This window comes from Pieris napi, chromosome 1 (genome assembly GCF_905475465.1).
Source record: "Pieris napi chromosome 1, ilPieNapi1.2, whole genome shotgun sequence".
Lineage (NCBI taxonomy): Eukaryota > Metazoa > Arthropoda > Insecta > Lepidoptera > Pieridae > Pieris > Pieris napi.
In genome coordinates, this window is record NC_062234.1 from 5,643,197 (window position 1) to 5,658,959 (window position 15,763).

Here is a 15,763-nt window from a genome sequence, read left to right on the forward strand (position 1 = left end):
ATTCAAGAGTCGTGGGAAAATCCGGAGCAGAGCATTCTAAATTCAAAATTATATTTATAAATTTTACACATTAGGTTGTTATTATACAAATTTGTTTTTGAGTTGTATTTTCGCACAGTACAGACGTTAAGTCTTGTTATTTCTTAGTCACATATCATATAGTCTTGTTATTTATTTTGTATTAATTGGTTGCTTTGTGTTTATGCGAGTTTGCTATAAATAAATGTTGTAAAAATACATATTTTTTTTACTAACCCGTTTATAGTTTGTAATTAAAAATTCGAAATAAAATGCACAAACAGCTACAAGTGTCTTTATTATACAAAAATCGTACTTTGTACATCACTTATTACATATATTCTACAATTATGACTTTTAATACCCACTTATTAAATCTTATGGTACCAGAGATTAAAATCATAGATGTGCCCTTGCCTTAATAGGCACCAAATAGTTTCACCATCTATGAAATGAATTCTTTTGATTTGGTTAAATATAGCTTCCTATAATGCGTGATCATTATTTATAACACTCCTCAAACAGTGGCAGGCAACGCGGCACAGGTATATACATGATGACAGTTAAAACAAGTTATTTAAATTTTGCAGCGAATCTATTATTTAAATATTGTTCATACAAAACTTTACATTATACTAATATAATATATATATAAACCAAACGATTAACAACAACGTTGGATAATTATATTTGTTTTACTTTGCGTATCAAAGAATAAAGTACGAGGCTTTTTATTAATTCATACTCTCAGAGAGTCTGGACGTGTAACGATCAAGATCAACAGTCTTGTATTGGTCGCCTAACTTAGCCAGATTTTGCGAGTACTTTTAGTATGAATTACTTTAAAAAAATCTTCGCAAGTGACGGTCCGGGAACTAATTCAAAACAGTATTATACAGGGACCTATGAGCATGGTCGCCGCAGAATGATGCTCCATTGTCCAGAAATATTAATAAATATACTCCGAGTATTCTCACAATATGTTGTTAAACCTCTTATCATTTTACCAATTTCTTACTTAAAAGGAAATTGAATGAAGGTTGCTGTTTTCACAAATCGTCCTATTTAGATAACTTGATTGACACTCAGCATAATTAATGAGAACCCAGAATAATTAATGAGAGTGTTTAAAGTGTTGTATGAAAATGGATATTTTGATCACCTAAAACTCGTGGCTAAAATGTTGCTAGTTTAATTTAATGCAATACTAAATAGGCATCTTAAATGAGCGGTCGAGAAACCCCGATCAGCCAGCAGATCAAGCGACGCAAATGGAATTGGATAGGGCTCCAAAGGAATCCCAATCATATTTCCAAGCAGGCCCGCAACCCGCAAGGAAAGTGGAAGAGTGGCCGTCCCAAGCAAACCTGGCGTCGTACAGTTGCAGACGAGGCAATGACAGCCGGAAAGACTTGGAGCGAGGTAAAATACGAGGCTCAAGACCGAACGCGATGGACGCCCTCTGCCTCATACTCTGTGTATAACTGTATACTTTTTCAGAAGTAGTCAGTCATTACTCATTATTTACATATTCATAGTTAAAATATATACTGAAAATTTATACATTATTATGACATCAGCCTCTTACACAATACCTGTATTGCTTAGTTCATTACAAAAACATCAGGTCGTTGAGCAAAGTTTATAAACATTGGTAATGTTTAATATTCATAGCGTAAAACAGTAAATCCATAAACCTTATATAACTAAATCATTATTATGTCATTTCCCATTAAATAAAAGTGCTTTTTTCTGCGAGGAATAAGTACTTACTAGTAATAAATTACCAATCAGTAAGTTAACCTTACCTTACTTTAACAGAAAATAAACCTAAAACTTATATAAAGATTCTTAACCTATACGGCACCAGAAATACGATCAGGCGGTGTAAACGGTAGGTCTAGACTGGTGGTCCTTATGATAGCTACGGAAATCTTGTCTCTGCATATAGTTAGAACCCACATCGCGGCGTAAAGAACGATTAGCGCTGCCAACGCTGCAGCAACCAAAGCCAAGGATCGGTGTGTTTGTCGCCAATCCAATATTTCATATATGAATGGATTGCCAAGGCTGAAAGTAATAAATACAATAATTAACGAGGGGAAGTTTTACAAACGGTTTGCAATACACAAGTGAAAATTTCCCTTAAATCAGCCAGAAACGAGTCGTATTTTTCTTTTAAAAAACTGACTATATAGCCTATGTAACGTATTTTATATAGCCTATATAACGTTTGTTAACGTTGAGCAAAATAATCGAATTGAGCATGATTTACTCACGTTCATTACACAACAGAACTAGTGATTGTTAACATCAAGTTTATTTATTTATTTATTTATTATATGCCATAAATACCTTATATTAAAAAGATTAGTAATACTAATACAACATATATAAGAATGCTAACGGCAAGTAGAAGTTACTCCTTTATACCTACTCTTTTCAACTGAAAAGTGCTTGTACCAAAGCAATGTTATAGCAACATCCGAGCTTTCGCTTCATTTATATATTTTATTATTTTAATCTAATATATTGTTGCGTTCTTTTAATTAGGATTAAATAAATAATTAACACATTTTTTACATTAAATACGTGACAGTTGATTATCGCAATTCATGCGAATACGTACGGCGAAGAAAACAAAAGCAACCTTCGTATTAAAATGCATGGAATACTCATAGGCTAATTCTTTCGTTAATTTGTATTAAAAAAACATGTTACCATAGAATTTAAAAACCAGCGGCGATACCTTTTAGAGCTGAGGCTCAGATATCTATATCTGTTTCGTGATTATTTGTTCTTTCTAATAGGCAAAGGTCAAGCGAGTGCTATTGCAGACATAATGTCCATTGGTGCACAGCCGGGGATCGAACCTACGATCAGGGATGACAGTCGCACGCTGAAGCCACTACAACGCCGCTATACTATAGACGCTTCTATACTACAGACCCTGGGACCTACCCAGAAGATTGCCACCCACTGTAATATGCAGTGATTTAAGATTATTGTGGGCATTTCCGAGGTCATTCAAATAATATCCAACGCCAAGTTGAATATATAATGTAAATATTATTACTCACCTGTCTGTACCTCCAGCAGCATAGTAAATGCCGGAAAATATCGAATACCATAGCCCTACAGCTATGGGTTGATATATGTGTACGAATCTAAGAGGTGTCCTTGAAAGTAGGAATTCGCTAAACACTATGCAGGAGTTGAACCCATGTGTTGATAGATCGAGCCAGAAGCTTTTATCAAGTTCTTCATCCTTTTCTGATAAAAACAAAATTACGATTAGTTTTAACTTTAACTTTAAAATGTGTTCCGTTGGTTATTCAGAATTCCGATAATCTTTTTGATATTGAAAATATTTTTTTCTATAAACGATTTAAAACGAATGTTTATGAGCTTGATATAATTGTATGAGGTAATAATCGTAACGTTTAGTGCTTAGCAGCCTCCATGGCCACAATATTGTGAAGACGTATATTGTTTAATTCGTAATTGTTTAAAACTTGGTAGCTCAGGATAATAAATTTTCAATAAATTTAATGTTTGTTTATTGTTGTTTTTTTCCAAACGAATCCTTTGTTTACATAATGTATTGATATACTTTACCTGGATTATAAAGAAGGGTCCAGTAAAGTCCTGTTATGATTAACGAGATGATGAGTGCGATGTTGTAAGTGAGCCAGTAAGTACTCACATACCATGGTAGGTTTCCTTCGCTGATGTCTGAAAACCGAAACCTACTTATTATTGTATTGTCTTTTATTGACATAACTTTCACACATTTACAATTATTTTAAATTTAACCGAGGTTTCGCGTGCTTTACATATATAGAGGACACCGTGAGCCATTTCTGCCAAAACCCTCCATCTTTTAGTCGATACCAACTCCGGGGAAACAAATACAGATATTGTCTTCAGTCACCACTCACCGTGACCACGCACGCTGTAAAGGAGGCGAAACGTTGGTTAAATTTAAAATTATGAAAAATAATTGTAATTATAACTTCAATCCGGTAAAAAATTGTTTTATTATCTACTTATTATTTCTTGGTATCGTTTGATGTGAATGAATGTTGGTTAGCGACTACTACACAATTGAATAAAACTTCTTTAACGGATACAACCACAAATATTGTTACTTAGTTATTCGACGCATCGGATGCTTGTGCTTTTTCGAGTCACTAAAATAATTGCTTTATTGTTACTATAAAAATAATAATGTGTACGTTTAACATATGAGTTTTATTATTTAGGTTTATTTCAAATCGAATATAAAGCTGAATATTATTAGTTTTATTTTATAAAAATACTAGGCATGGAATATTTGAAAAAAATATCGTCAGTATAAACGAAGCTACGCAGTATTTCATCACACAAAGACTGGTAATTATGGGTCCATGTTCGTGGTTCCGAGGCTGCGACTATCACGCAATCTATGACGCCTTCGTCGCATAGTAATAAGCAATATCAGTTGAAATCCCGCAGTGGGGGAAGCTGAAAGGCTGGATAAAGGGTGTTTACACTGTGAACAAGTTTAAAACCCACGTAACATAAGCTTTAAAAGCCTATACCGCGAACAGAAAACTTTACCGCGTTATCGGTTTTCAGTTTCCTATTTTTTTTGTGCAGTCGAAGCTGTTGACAATAATCTCGACGCTGTTACAAAAGCGAATTCACAACAAATACTTTATCAATAATATCTTTTATTCATTCATTATGGTTTCATAACAAGGTCAAGTAAACATTATGTCGATTACGGGTGTCATCGAGCAGTGCTTGTTGTAAAACGTTTCGTAATGTTTCCTATCGCGAAGTAAAAGTGGGTTTCTCAGAAACATTAAAAAACCGGTAAATTCTTGCGTCCTGGGTTTTATACTGTTGGGGTTTTGGGATTTTGGAAAACTGATAAAATTATTTAGAAAATAGGAATTGACAGTACAAGTGGGATTTTTAAACGTATTTTTTTATTTGTAACGGTTCTTGATGTATTTTTGATTGTACAAAAATTCAATTTAACTTATGTTTGTTAACTAAATTTGTAATTAAATAAATTATTATTTACTTTATTAAAAATAAATTTGTAATAAAGTAAATCTTTTATACATGTGCCGGGTAAAATTATATTAATTATGCTATAAAATTTGATAAGTTAACAAAACAATTTAACATTTAGTTACCGCAATCTACTTATTTAATTGATTTACGTTATGTACTTTGAATTCTGAAATCAGACAGCCAGTGGTTCATAGTGCCTAATGTAACAAATAATAATGAACATTTCAATTTTATGTTATTAGTCAAATATTTGAATAATTTGTTATATTTTGATGGTAAGGTTTCATCATCATGAATGTATATTCATTAGTTTTATAATTACATACGTATATATACTGTAGTATATATACTGTTGCGAGCTTTAAATAAAATCAGTCTGTCTCCTTTTTTATATAAAATCCCGCTAACTGGCCTTGATGGTGATACGCGATTGTTATGGCCAAAATTAAAGGTTAATCCTTGATATGTACTACTATGTAAAATAAATTTGTTAAATAGATATGTTAAACTTTTACATAGATGCTTCTAAACGTAGAACGTACCACGTATTTTGATTGTGATCATAGGTTAAAATGAAACAGATTCACACATTTTACCCAAGTTAATAAATATTATCTTAATTAATAGACACTCGGTTCTGAAATAAGGAAAAAAAAAATCAAAACAAGTTCCTGAGATTATCGCGTTCAACTAAACAAACTCTGCAATAAACGTCTCACGTTCAATGTACGTAATAAATATTATTGTAGTATTCAATTTTTACAATGTAATATTATCGATACATTTTGTAGGCGTTTTGGTAATAAATAAGTAGATTTAAACAAACCTGGAAGTTTTTTAAAAGTAGCGACGAGTGATACGCTTAGCCCGCTAAGTGTCATCAGAAAAACCAATAACACTCCCCAGTTTGTCAGAAATATAAACCAATACGGGCTGGCTCCAGAGTAGACAGACCATGCGAAGATTCCCGCCGCCGCACTTGCCAGCATGAACCTCATGACTAGCATAGGTATCGGAGACTCTCCCTTTTGCCATGACGTGAGGTAAAAATCACTTAATTTCTCATTCGAGAGCACCCACAAATCAGAGAGCGATAAGCTCTTCCTGGAATATTTCACCATTTTCACTTTTTAAAACTAGAGCATTTCAAATGTTCATCTCAACTCAATGATGGCCAAGTGAGATAATAATTTCACAACGCGAATACATATTAGAGTGTCTTATCGTCGATATCATTTATCACTTGTCAATACCGATGTGGAATATGAGAAAATTGTGTTAAAGAAAACTGGGAGATCTTAAGAACTTCCGTTTATTGAAGGTTTATTAAATATACGGTAGGCACGTCGCGTTGTTGAGCGTTTCGCGGCAGTCTGATCATTACGCGGAGGTTGCATGTTGCACAGTCACTCCGTAGCCCTCTTGGTAAACATTTATGTAATTCTTTCTTTAGCATATCAGAACTGGATTTCATGACTCAATGTCATCAAATGCAGGCCAAGTTGTAATACTACTAAGTTGTAGTACGTAAGTAGCTGGATCTTTATAATGGTAAAGGTATTTAAAATAATCCTTATTAATCGCATTGCATAATTAAATATAAAAATAATACTTACATAAATAAAGAGTATATTGAGGTATTTGAAGAATTCGACATTGTATAAATGTTATAAGTGTTATTCGTGCAATGAATATAAACATTTTATATATTTATTACTTGCATAGATATTGCTAAATTATTGTTATGTTTTTAATATGATTTTAAAAGCCTCTGAGTTTACGACTGGATGTCAAGAATGAAACAGCAACATAATACAATGGGGAATAAAAACTAAATAAAAAATATATTTTCTTTATTTTATATTAGATTTGAAAAGTATTGTACTGTCCTACTGACTGACATTTTGAATGTCTCTTTCGACAGACGAGTTTGCGCAATCATTTATGACTACGGAACATTGCAACGTATGTAACAAACCGTGGATTAAATTATAATTAAATGTGTGTTTGTTACGTATATGTATTATTGGGAGTAAATAAATAAATAAAATAATAAATAATATTTTATTCAAATTCTAAAATCTACTAATATAGTTAACATTCGTGACATAATCGATGGGAACATTTGTACTACTACTGTTATTCAGTTACACATATAATTGACTCATCATTAAACTTATTGAAGAACTGCTTATATGATATTGTAGCAAACTAAAAATCTGATCCATATCTTATCTTATCTTTAGGAGTATCCCTGCATGTTTTTCTAGACATTTTTCATTATTTATTAAATCTGTGCAAAGATAAAATGCGACTAAAAGCGGACGTAGCATAGCAGAACAGATTAAACTGTCGATTCTCCTCTGGTCCTCAACCCAATGTCCTCCTGAGCGTGGACTGTAACTGAAGGTCGCAAAATCTTGTTAGCAATGGCGTCTCGTGCTGCCGCCAATCCAATAGTAACGAAGTGCAAGCTTATTAGCAGTAAGAGTGTTATAAATATCACTAGTATCGCAATCCCAGGGTTGCCCCAATATACCACGGGATATATGTATGGGTCACCTAACCTGAAACAAACGTAAAGTGGGATACGGTAGGTAAGTAAATTTTTAGAGTTTAACAAAATGCTGCCATTCCTTTTAATAGAGCTGAAGGGACGGCATTACATGTATTACATGACAATATGGCTACGACAGGTACAACACTGAATAGGAATGAACAGAGACATACTTCAAATAAATAACGTTGAACAAAACCTTACTTAAATTTTCTGTAGGTATACATTATGTTTACCGAAACAAAAAGTTGTTAACTGAAATAGTATGAAGTTAATCATACTTGTTACAAGTGCTATTATGCTAATGATAATATCTATACGCACTTAAGTTCGATCGAACTAACTTATGTGTAACTAAACACAAGTTACCTTCAATAACAATATAGTCGGGAAAACAGTATAGCCAAAGAAAATATATAAAAAAGTACGTAAATTTTAATCGAGTGAGATCGATTTCGATAAAATGCACCTGTAGTGCACAATTTTTAATTAATTAACTTACGAGGTCAACTTAACAATACAAAGTTATTGGTTTGCGTTCGTAAATAAGAATTAAAGATAACAGAAATCACAAAAAATTCATCTCCCAGTATATTTTTATTTGATCAATATTCATAAAGGATAAACACGTGAATCAATTATATACACGTGACCTACATTAAAGTGAATACTGAGTATTAGTTAAACGGTAAACATTAGTTGATGTTAGAATCGAGATTAAAAATATAACACCTTAACACATATATGTACTTGTGAAGATTAATTGAAGTCATCGTGGATCGTAGATGTGGTAAGAATGCAAGCTTTAATATTTAAGAAGCAGCGCAACATCAAATACCATCAGATTAGTCTATGGGTGTCCAGCTATTGTCTGTAGCATCGCTCCCGTAATTATACGAAAAATTGTTTTTTTTTTTGACTTACTCAAGAATTGAGCGTACCAATTCTTAAAAGGCCGGCAACGCACTCGCGAGCCCTCTGGCATTGTCCATGGGCGGCGGTATCACTTAACATCAGGTGAGCCTCCTGCCCGTTTGCCCCCCGTTCTATTAAAAAAAAATACTTTTCATGGATTCAAACTGAACGATGCTTTTCTAGCTTTATAAGCGTGGTGATTACCTAAATCGTCGGAGTTACAGCTAGAGAGTGTCTTCAGCATTTTAAAAGCACATATCATTTCAATTCATTACTTACTATAAAGTTAACGATTATCTAATTGATAAAAGGGCCTGGGACTAGTGCTAGACAGGCTACTTCTAATTAATTTGCGATATTTGTTTTAAAATAAGTGTTGTTTGATGATTTGCTATTTTAAAAGAGTACCGAGAGTTTTTTACGCCGGCTTTTTCTCTCGGCCCACACCCTCTGTCTTCTTTGCCGATGAGTAGGGATGCCTACAAATTCAAATTTAATGACGTGGAATAAGTGATATATGTATCTTATGTTCCATAATAAACATTTTACTATTTTTTTATTTATTTTTTCATAAATAGTATAGCATTTATTGTTTTGTTGTAACTCTGTGCTTAATAAAGAGTGAAAATAATATTTTCTAATAATAATAATAATAATATAAAAGCATCCTGTTACCCAGAAACATTATGTATACTATATAATTATATTAATATGTATATTATGTAAGATTTTGCTTTGGCCTATAATTGATTTATAATGTTAAAGGTCGCTCACAGTAAAGCCATTGCTTCGACATATTTAATTACTCAAAACTCCCCACACCGTCCATTCCAAATTTCCCGCTATAGATAGACGAGATAGAATTGGAAAAATATTCTCGTTAAATCTCACAATTAACAATGTTAACACCTTACGTCATAACACCATACGTTATTTTTGTCTTGATTAGTCAGGATAAGTAATAGTAAAGATTAAAGATATAAGTTGGCGCCTGGTAGATAATACAGGTGACCCCAGAGCTGGTGCACAAAATCACTGTATAAAAGGAACTTAGGTCATTTAAATGACTTTAAACTTGATGAATAATATTTCATAAAAACTTATATACAGAAGTACTTACGGATTAGTTCCATTAGCGATGTAGTATATGAGATTAAAGACTACGTATATGCAGGAGAAGATGATGGGATGCACTACATGTACAATTCGAGTTTTGTGTGACGAGCCGAGTAGAAAAAGAAACATTATTAGGGAGTTAATTCCATGTATGGCTATGTCGAGACCTGGACTCACTTCCTCTTCTACACCCTCTGAAAGTTGTACCGATAGTAGTTATAATAAACGTACGAAACTTTCATAACATTGAGTTTAATAATAGTGAAAAAGGGCTCTTGGCTACCTAACATAAAGCGTTTGAGAACATGAAACATATCTACTTATTGTTTGGTTTATTGCATGAAACTAATTAGGAATTTAAATTTACACTACAATTTGTAAATATGTAAATGGTTGTTCATGCAAATGAATTTGTAAACAGATAAATAATAAACAATAATTATTTTAATATACAAAGTAAACTACCTTCATATAGTAAGGTCCAGTAAAAAACAGTGATGAGAAATGCCAGCGGTATTGAGACGTTATATAAAACCCAGTAGGTTTTTACATACCACGGCAGCGAGAATTGAGTTCCTGAGAAAAAAGTATTAGCAAAACCATTTATATTCATAATTATATAAAATCCCGTTACATAATAAGTAGTATTTTTATTTTGCAGTACGTAATTGAAAATGTAGAAACAATTTTGTATTGATCATTCATAATTGTAATTCACAATAAAATAATTTTGATAGCAAAAATATAAACTATGAAATACTTCACATAATAATTACATACATTATGATGCATATTAACTTTGCATCGTTTTACCAAGTGTTTTTTTTTATGTAATAGGAGGCAAACGGGTAGGAGGCTCACCTGATGTTAAGTGATACCGCCGCCCATGGACACTCACAATGCCAGAAGGCTCGCAAGTGCGTTGCCGGCCTTTCCAGAATTGGTACGCTCTTTTCTATTGTATAAGTTTATTAAGTATATTGACAAATCTATAAACAAAAATGCACTTACCAATTGGCCCATAAAAATAACACCGAGCTGAGATTCCTACTCCAAATCCAGTTGCGAGTACCATCATAACTAGTCCCCAGTGAGTCAGATATATGAACCAGAATCCTATGTAAATGGGACTTAAAACGTACGTTATAAACGAAGTAAGGACGATGCCTATAGAAGTCAAGAACAGCAGAACTCTCCATATTAAAAGTGGGACTGGTGATCGCGTATTTTGCCAAGCGCTTAGAAAAAAATGAGAAGGTTTTTGGTATTCTAAACCAACCATATGGAGTTGGCACTCCTCCTTAAAGAACTCCTTAATAGCACTCATAGCTGTGACACATTACAACTGAAGGTTTTTTATTTGTGTAACCCGAAAAAGTTATCGTTAAAAACCGATATCGTATCTCCTGATAGCACATTCACAGTAATCTTGCCAAATATTTAATGTTCGATTCAGCGATTCTAAGTATTACTAATATCGGATTGTATCATATTAATTGAAAATTTAATCCACATAGGTTTGATATTAAATGTTTGGGTTCTGTATCCAAGGCGGCTCTAGCAGGTTTTTTCTATACAATAGAATCTATAGCAGTGTTAGCCTAGTGGTTTCAGTGTGCGACTTTCATCCCTGATGTCGTAGGTTCGATCCCCGGCTTCACGTCACTTTCTTCCTATGTGCGGATTTAACATTCGCTTGAACGGTGAAGGAAAACATCGTGAGGAAACCGGCTTACTTTAGACCCAAAAAGTCGACAGTGTGTGTCAGGCACCTACTTGCCTATTAGATTGATAAATGATCATGAAAGAGATCCAGAAATCTGAGGCTCAGGTCTAAAAAGGTTGTAGCGCCACAGATTTATTATTATTATTATTTTATAGAATCTGTAGGAAGCGCAATTGACACTCGTCAAATTCATAAATCCGAGAAATTACAAGTAACTTTTATATTTTAGTAAACTTCTTTTAAATCTTTGGTAGACATGTATTTCTTTCACATATTTGTGGAGGATGAACGTTGGGCCCTTCTTCTCCCAACTTAATGGAAGGATCCTCAACCAGTTTAACCAAGAAGTAGTATATATCCTTAGCAGCCGGACTGACTTAGTTTTTCAACGTTTCAAGGTATGACGTCATCGTAGTGATTAGTAGCAGCAGACTCGGTCTCTACATTTATTTAGCTACACTGGTTAAATCACCAAATCTTAATTGTTTTTTAGCTTTAATCGTAGCTTGTATTAAAACAAACGAAAAACAAAAATATAAAATATATTTACGTAATTAAGTACAATTAAGAACAATGTTATGTTATCTAGAGTATTATTCTCATGTAAGTGACATTTGTTGTCTTTTTTGAGAAATAAAGTCTTTAAACCTAAGTACATTACTTAAATTCTATATAATTAAATGAGAATATATTCTCAACCTATCCTATATTTTTATAGGAAGGAGAAAATCATTATAAGTACACGTAACAATATTAATTACAATAATTAATCCTCGTATGAAATGTTACTATTTAATAACAATGTTCATATTAATGTGCATAAGCAAAATTCTAGTTATATTTTAAATTGTAAGTGTGAACTAAAGCTTACAAATAATTCAAAAATATTTACCGTTTTATTTTCATACCAGTTCTTAATAACTATTCATATAACGTTATGGTAGCATAATGTCTTGAGTTATTTAGTTGGTACTATCCCGTATGTCAAATCTAATACGTTGATAAACCCTTGCACTATTAAGCTGTGTACAGCGCCGCAGCCGAATAATAGAAATAGGCGCTTCATAATTAAATGCTCCATTACCTTATTCATAAACGTATAAATCTCAAACAATTTATTTAGACATGCAGTTTATACACTTTTTTAAGGAACACTTTATAGTTATATAAATTAAAAATCTCTTATGTTATTAAGGATTAGCTTTCAATACAGTTCTTAACTTCTAACTGTACATATTACTCGAAAAATCTATAGAATTATCATTTCGATACCGTTTTCCAAGGGCATCCCTTGCTACAGATAGCAAGGTAATGATTACATGAACTATTATGATAAGAACAGCACAAAATACTACAGCTATTGATGCCACAGCCGGCTGCTCCCAGTCTAACATGGGGTAGATAAAGGTGTGTCCGAATCTGTGAAAATACTTTATTTTTAAAAAGGTACACATTCTTTTATACATCAGAAAAGTGATGTAAAAATTATGGTCGTTATAAAAGCAGTTTACAAGTTATTACATTTACGAATATGCGTAAAAAATACTGCAGTGCACCAATGCATTCATATCAAAATTGCATTCACATTTTGCCTAAATAAAAAAAAATATTAATACACGTGATACTCAATAAGTTTTCGCATAGTAAGTTTTGTTATCACCGACGTAATCAAAAGGTTTGCAATTCATTTAACTCCTGGCTTCTATATACAGCGAAATAGTCATTATCTAGGTTAGGTTGCTAGGCTTGTTCACTACTTGATAAAACTATTACATACTATTAAACACAAATAAAATTATTATAAGATCTGCCATTAATATTAATTTTTAATGCAACTCCGCTCTAAGCACTTTAATGTAATTTTTGTGCGCCTAGTAGAAATTGGTAGTGTATAGCGGATATTACTGCTGATATTTTTAATATTTTATTTTATACTACCATTGAATACTAAAAAAAATATCATATTGAAATGGATTTTCTTCGTGAGTAATGTCCAACGTTGTTACACAAGATAATAGGACGATATATGCATTTAATAAAAATTAATTCAAGATTAAGATAAGATTTTGTACTTTGACCAACAGATTACCTTAATGTTATTTCCTTACCTTAGTTTTAATGGGAAATTTAAATTTCGATTTAAACTTCTATTTTAAACTACAGTGTACACTCTTTATAACGTATTTCATTCGTTATAGAGAGGTTTTGTTATAGGCAATGACGAATTAATGTATGGGGTTTGTGTTAAACGAAAGAAATTCAACTAATTTTTACGTTAAAGAGAGTTTACACTGTACGTGTAAGGTAACACTCGTCCAGGTAATTTTTAAATTACGGATGAATGATAGTAGTGTTAGTTACCATAGTTACGATATTACATTTAATACATGTTTTATAATAAGTCTGACATTAAGAATGACAGATTAGTACCATAGTACTAGATACGAGCAAACTCACGCTACCGAAAGCTAATTATTACATGTAGTCATGAAATTTAATAAAACTTACTGGTCAGTGCCGCCTGCTGCCCAGTAAATAATACTGAAGAACATGTAGATCAGAGCAAAGCCAAACACATTATAGAAGTGTAGTAAGAACATGGGATGACGAGATGTTAGCAGTAGTAATAACATCACCACACTGTTTATGGCGTGGATGAAGATATCCAGCACTTTGTTTGGTGCAAATTCTAATCCAGCTGAAAAAAAACGACATTTAATTTTTTGTAGCTGTCTTCGTTAAGTCAATAATTTTTGTACTGGTTTGTCAACTTAATAACGCTTGAGACTGTTTGTAATAGACATAGATAATACAGAATAATGTGTTGTTTTAACTAAGAGAGTAAACACAAACAATCAGAGATAAATTGTTTCTAGAAATAATGTGTAATAAGACAGTTTATTAATTCAAGGGAATATCAATAGTCGATCGATAAAAATAGTAATAGACATATCCTATTGTAAATATATAACTCAATCTTGGCCTCCTTCTGCGCTAAGCGTCGTCGGGTTTTGGGTTTTCCCTCGATGCTTTCTTGTCCGTAAAAATAAGTATTAAACGCGCACATAGGTTTGAATCCACAGCCTAAGTAACGTGCCTGGGCACTAAACTAACGCTTCTACTTCTTGCGTATCTATAATGTAATGGATAACATGAATCCTAGAATCAAAAATAAATATGGAATTATAATATTACCGACTTCTTCAGAGTCTGCTAATCCGGATAAAAATGCCCAATAGAAGACCGTAATGAACACGGCTAAAGGTACAGTCACATTGTATATGAACCAGTTCACAATTATATACCAAGGTAGTCCAAATGATGTATCTGAAACGATCAGTAACAGTATTTAAATTCTTCGCTAGATTTATAAAGAAAAATGCTTTAACGGATTTTTTGGTAGCAATGTCCTTACTAAATTATAAGAGTTTTCATTTGTAAAAACAGGTATATTAATAAATATTTGAGTGATCAACGTTCTTCTAATCCAAACCAATTGTTTTCGCCTAATTTGTGTTCTTTAATTGAATTTAGATAGCACACTGATATTGTTTGTCCACTTGAATATTCGATATTTAATCGTTACATTATTATATTACACCACGTGCTACCGTGGTGTTTCTACTATGTACTTATATAAAAGGAAAAGAATTCGTCACCACAGATAAAGTAGTTATATTTTATAGTGTCATATTACTAGAAGTGATAGTGTAGATTTGATAAAATATATATCCTACAACGAGATAAACATTTGACTATAATAAAGATAAAATGGATTATATACATAATGAAGAACCAAAAGCTTAATAAATAGTAATATAATGTGCCTCCAAGTGAATTATTCACCTTTGTATTATGTATGTATGTGTATACATAGTAATATTTTCATTATCCATTATACGACCGCCTACGGGGCTTTTAAGGTAAACTTTTATTTCCGGTTAGTCGCTTCCTTGCCTAACTAAATACACAACAATAATGCATAATACAAATATGTCTTTGTCACGTCATGCCCTATTGCAGTTTACTTCGAACACAATGTTATCACTATCTGATGGCCTTTAATTTTAAGTAAGTACACATTTTTGAAATACCATAATGTAAAATATTATAAGATAAGTTATAATTAGTTACATACAGATAATACATTTTTATATAATTTTTTTTTTAAATTAAGCACGCTCTATTTAAATAATTAACTATTGTCATTCAAAGTCCCGGTAACTATTGTATGTAAAATATAAAAATTTACACTTTAAAGGATAACTTTAACTCAGAATGCGAAGCTTCAAAAATTTCACTTTATAACTTACCAATAGGTCCTTTCATATAGCGGTGCAGTGAAATCCCAAATCCAAAACCAG

At 32.3% G+C, this 15,763-nt stretch overlaps 2 protein-coding genes across 2 annotated transcripts; both read right to left on the minus strand.

Annotated features, from left to right (window-relative positions):
- Positions 1–383: 383 nt before the first annotated feature.
- LOC125063674 (protein rolling stone-like) lies at positions 384–6,564 on the minus strand. The gene is made up of 4 exons (XM_047670245.1): positions 5,912–6,564; positions 3,637–3,753; positions 3,099–3,291; positions 384–2,088 (listed from the first exon to the last, which is right to left on the minus strand). The coding sequence occupies exons 1-4, from the start codon at positions 6,204–6,206 to the stop codon at positions 1,875–1,877; spliced, it is 819 nt and encodes a 272-aa protein (XP_047526201.1). The 5' UTR covers positions 6,207–6,564; the 3' UTR covers positions 384–1,874.
- Positions 6,565–7,135: 571 nt separating this feature from the next.
- On the minus strand, positions 7,136–11,015 carry LOC125063665 (protein rolling stone-like). Its single transcript, XM_047670234.1, has 4 exons — positions 10,685–11,015; positions 10,139–10,249; positions 9,678–9,867; positions 7,136–7,652 (listed from the first exon to the last, which is right to left on the minus strand). The coding sequence occupies exons 1-4, from the start codon at positions 10,998–11,000 to the stop codon at positions 7,430–7,432; spliced, it is 840 nt and encodes a 279-aa protein (XP_047526190.1). The 5' UTR covers positions 11,001–11,015; the 3' UTR covers positions 7,136–7,429.
- Between the last annotated feature and the right edge of the window lie 4,748 nt (positions 11,016–15,763).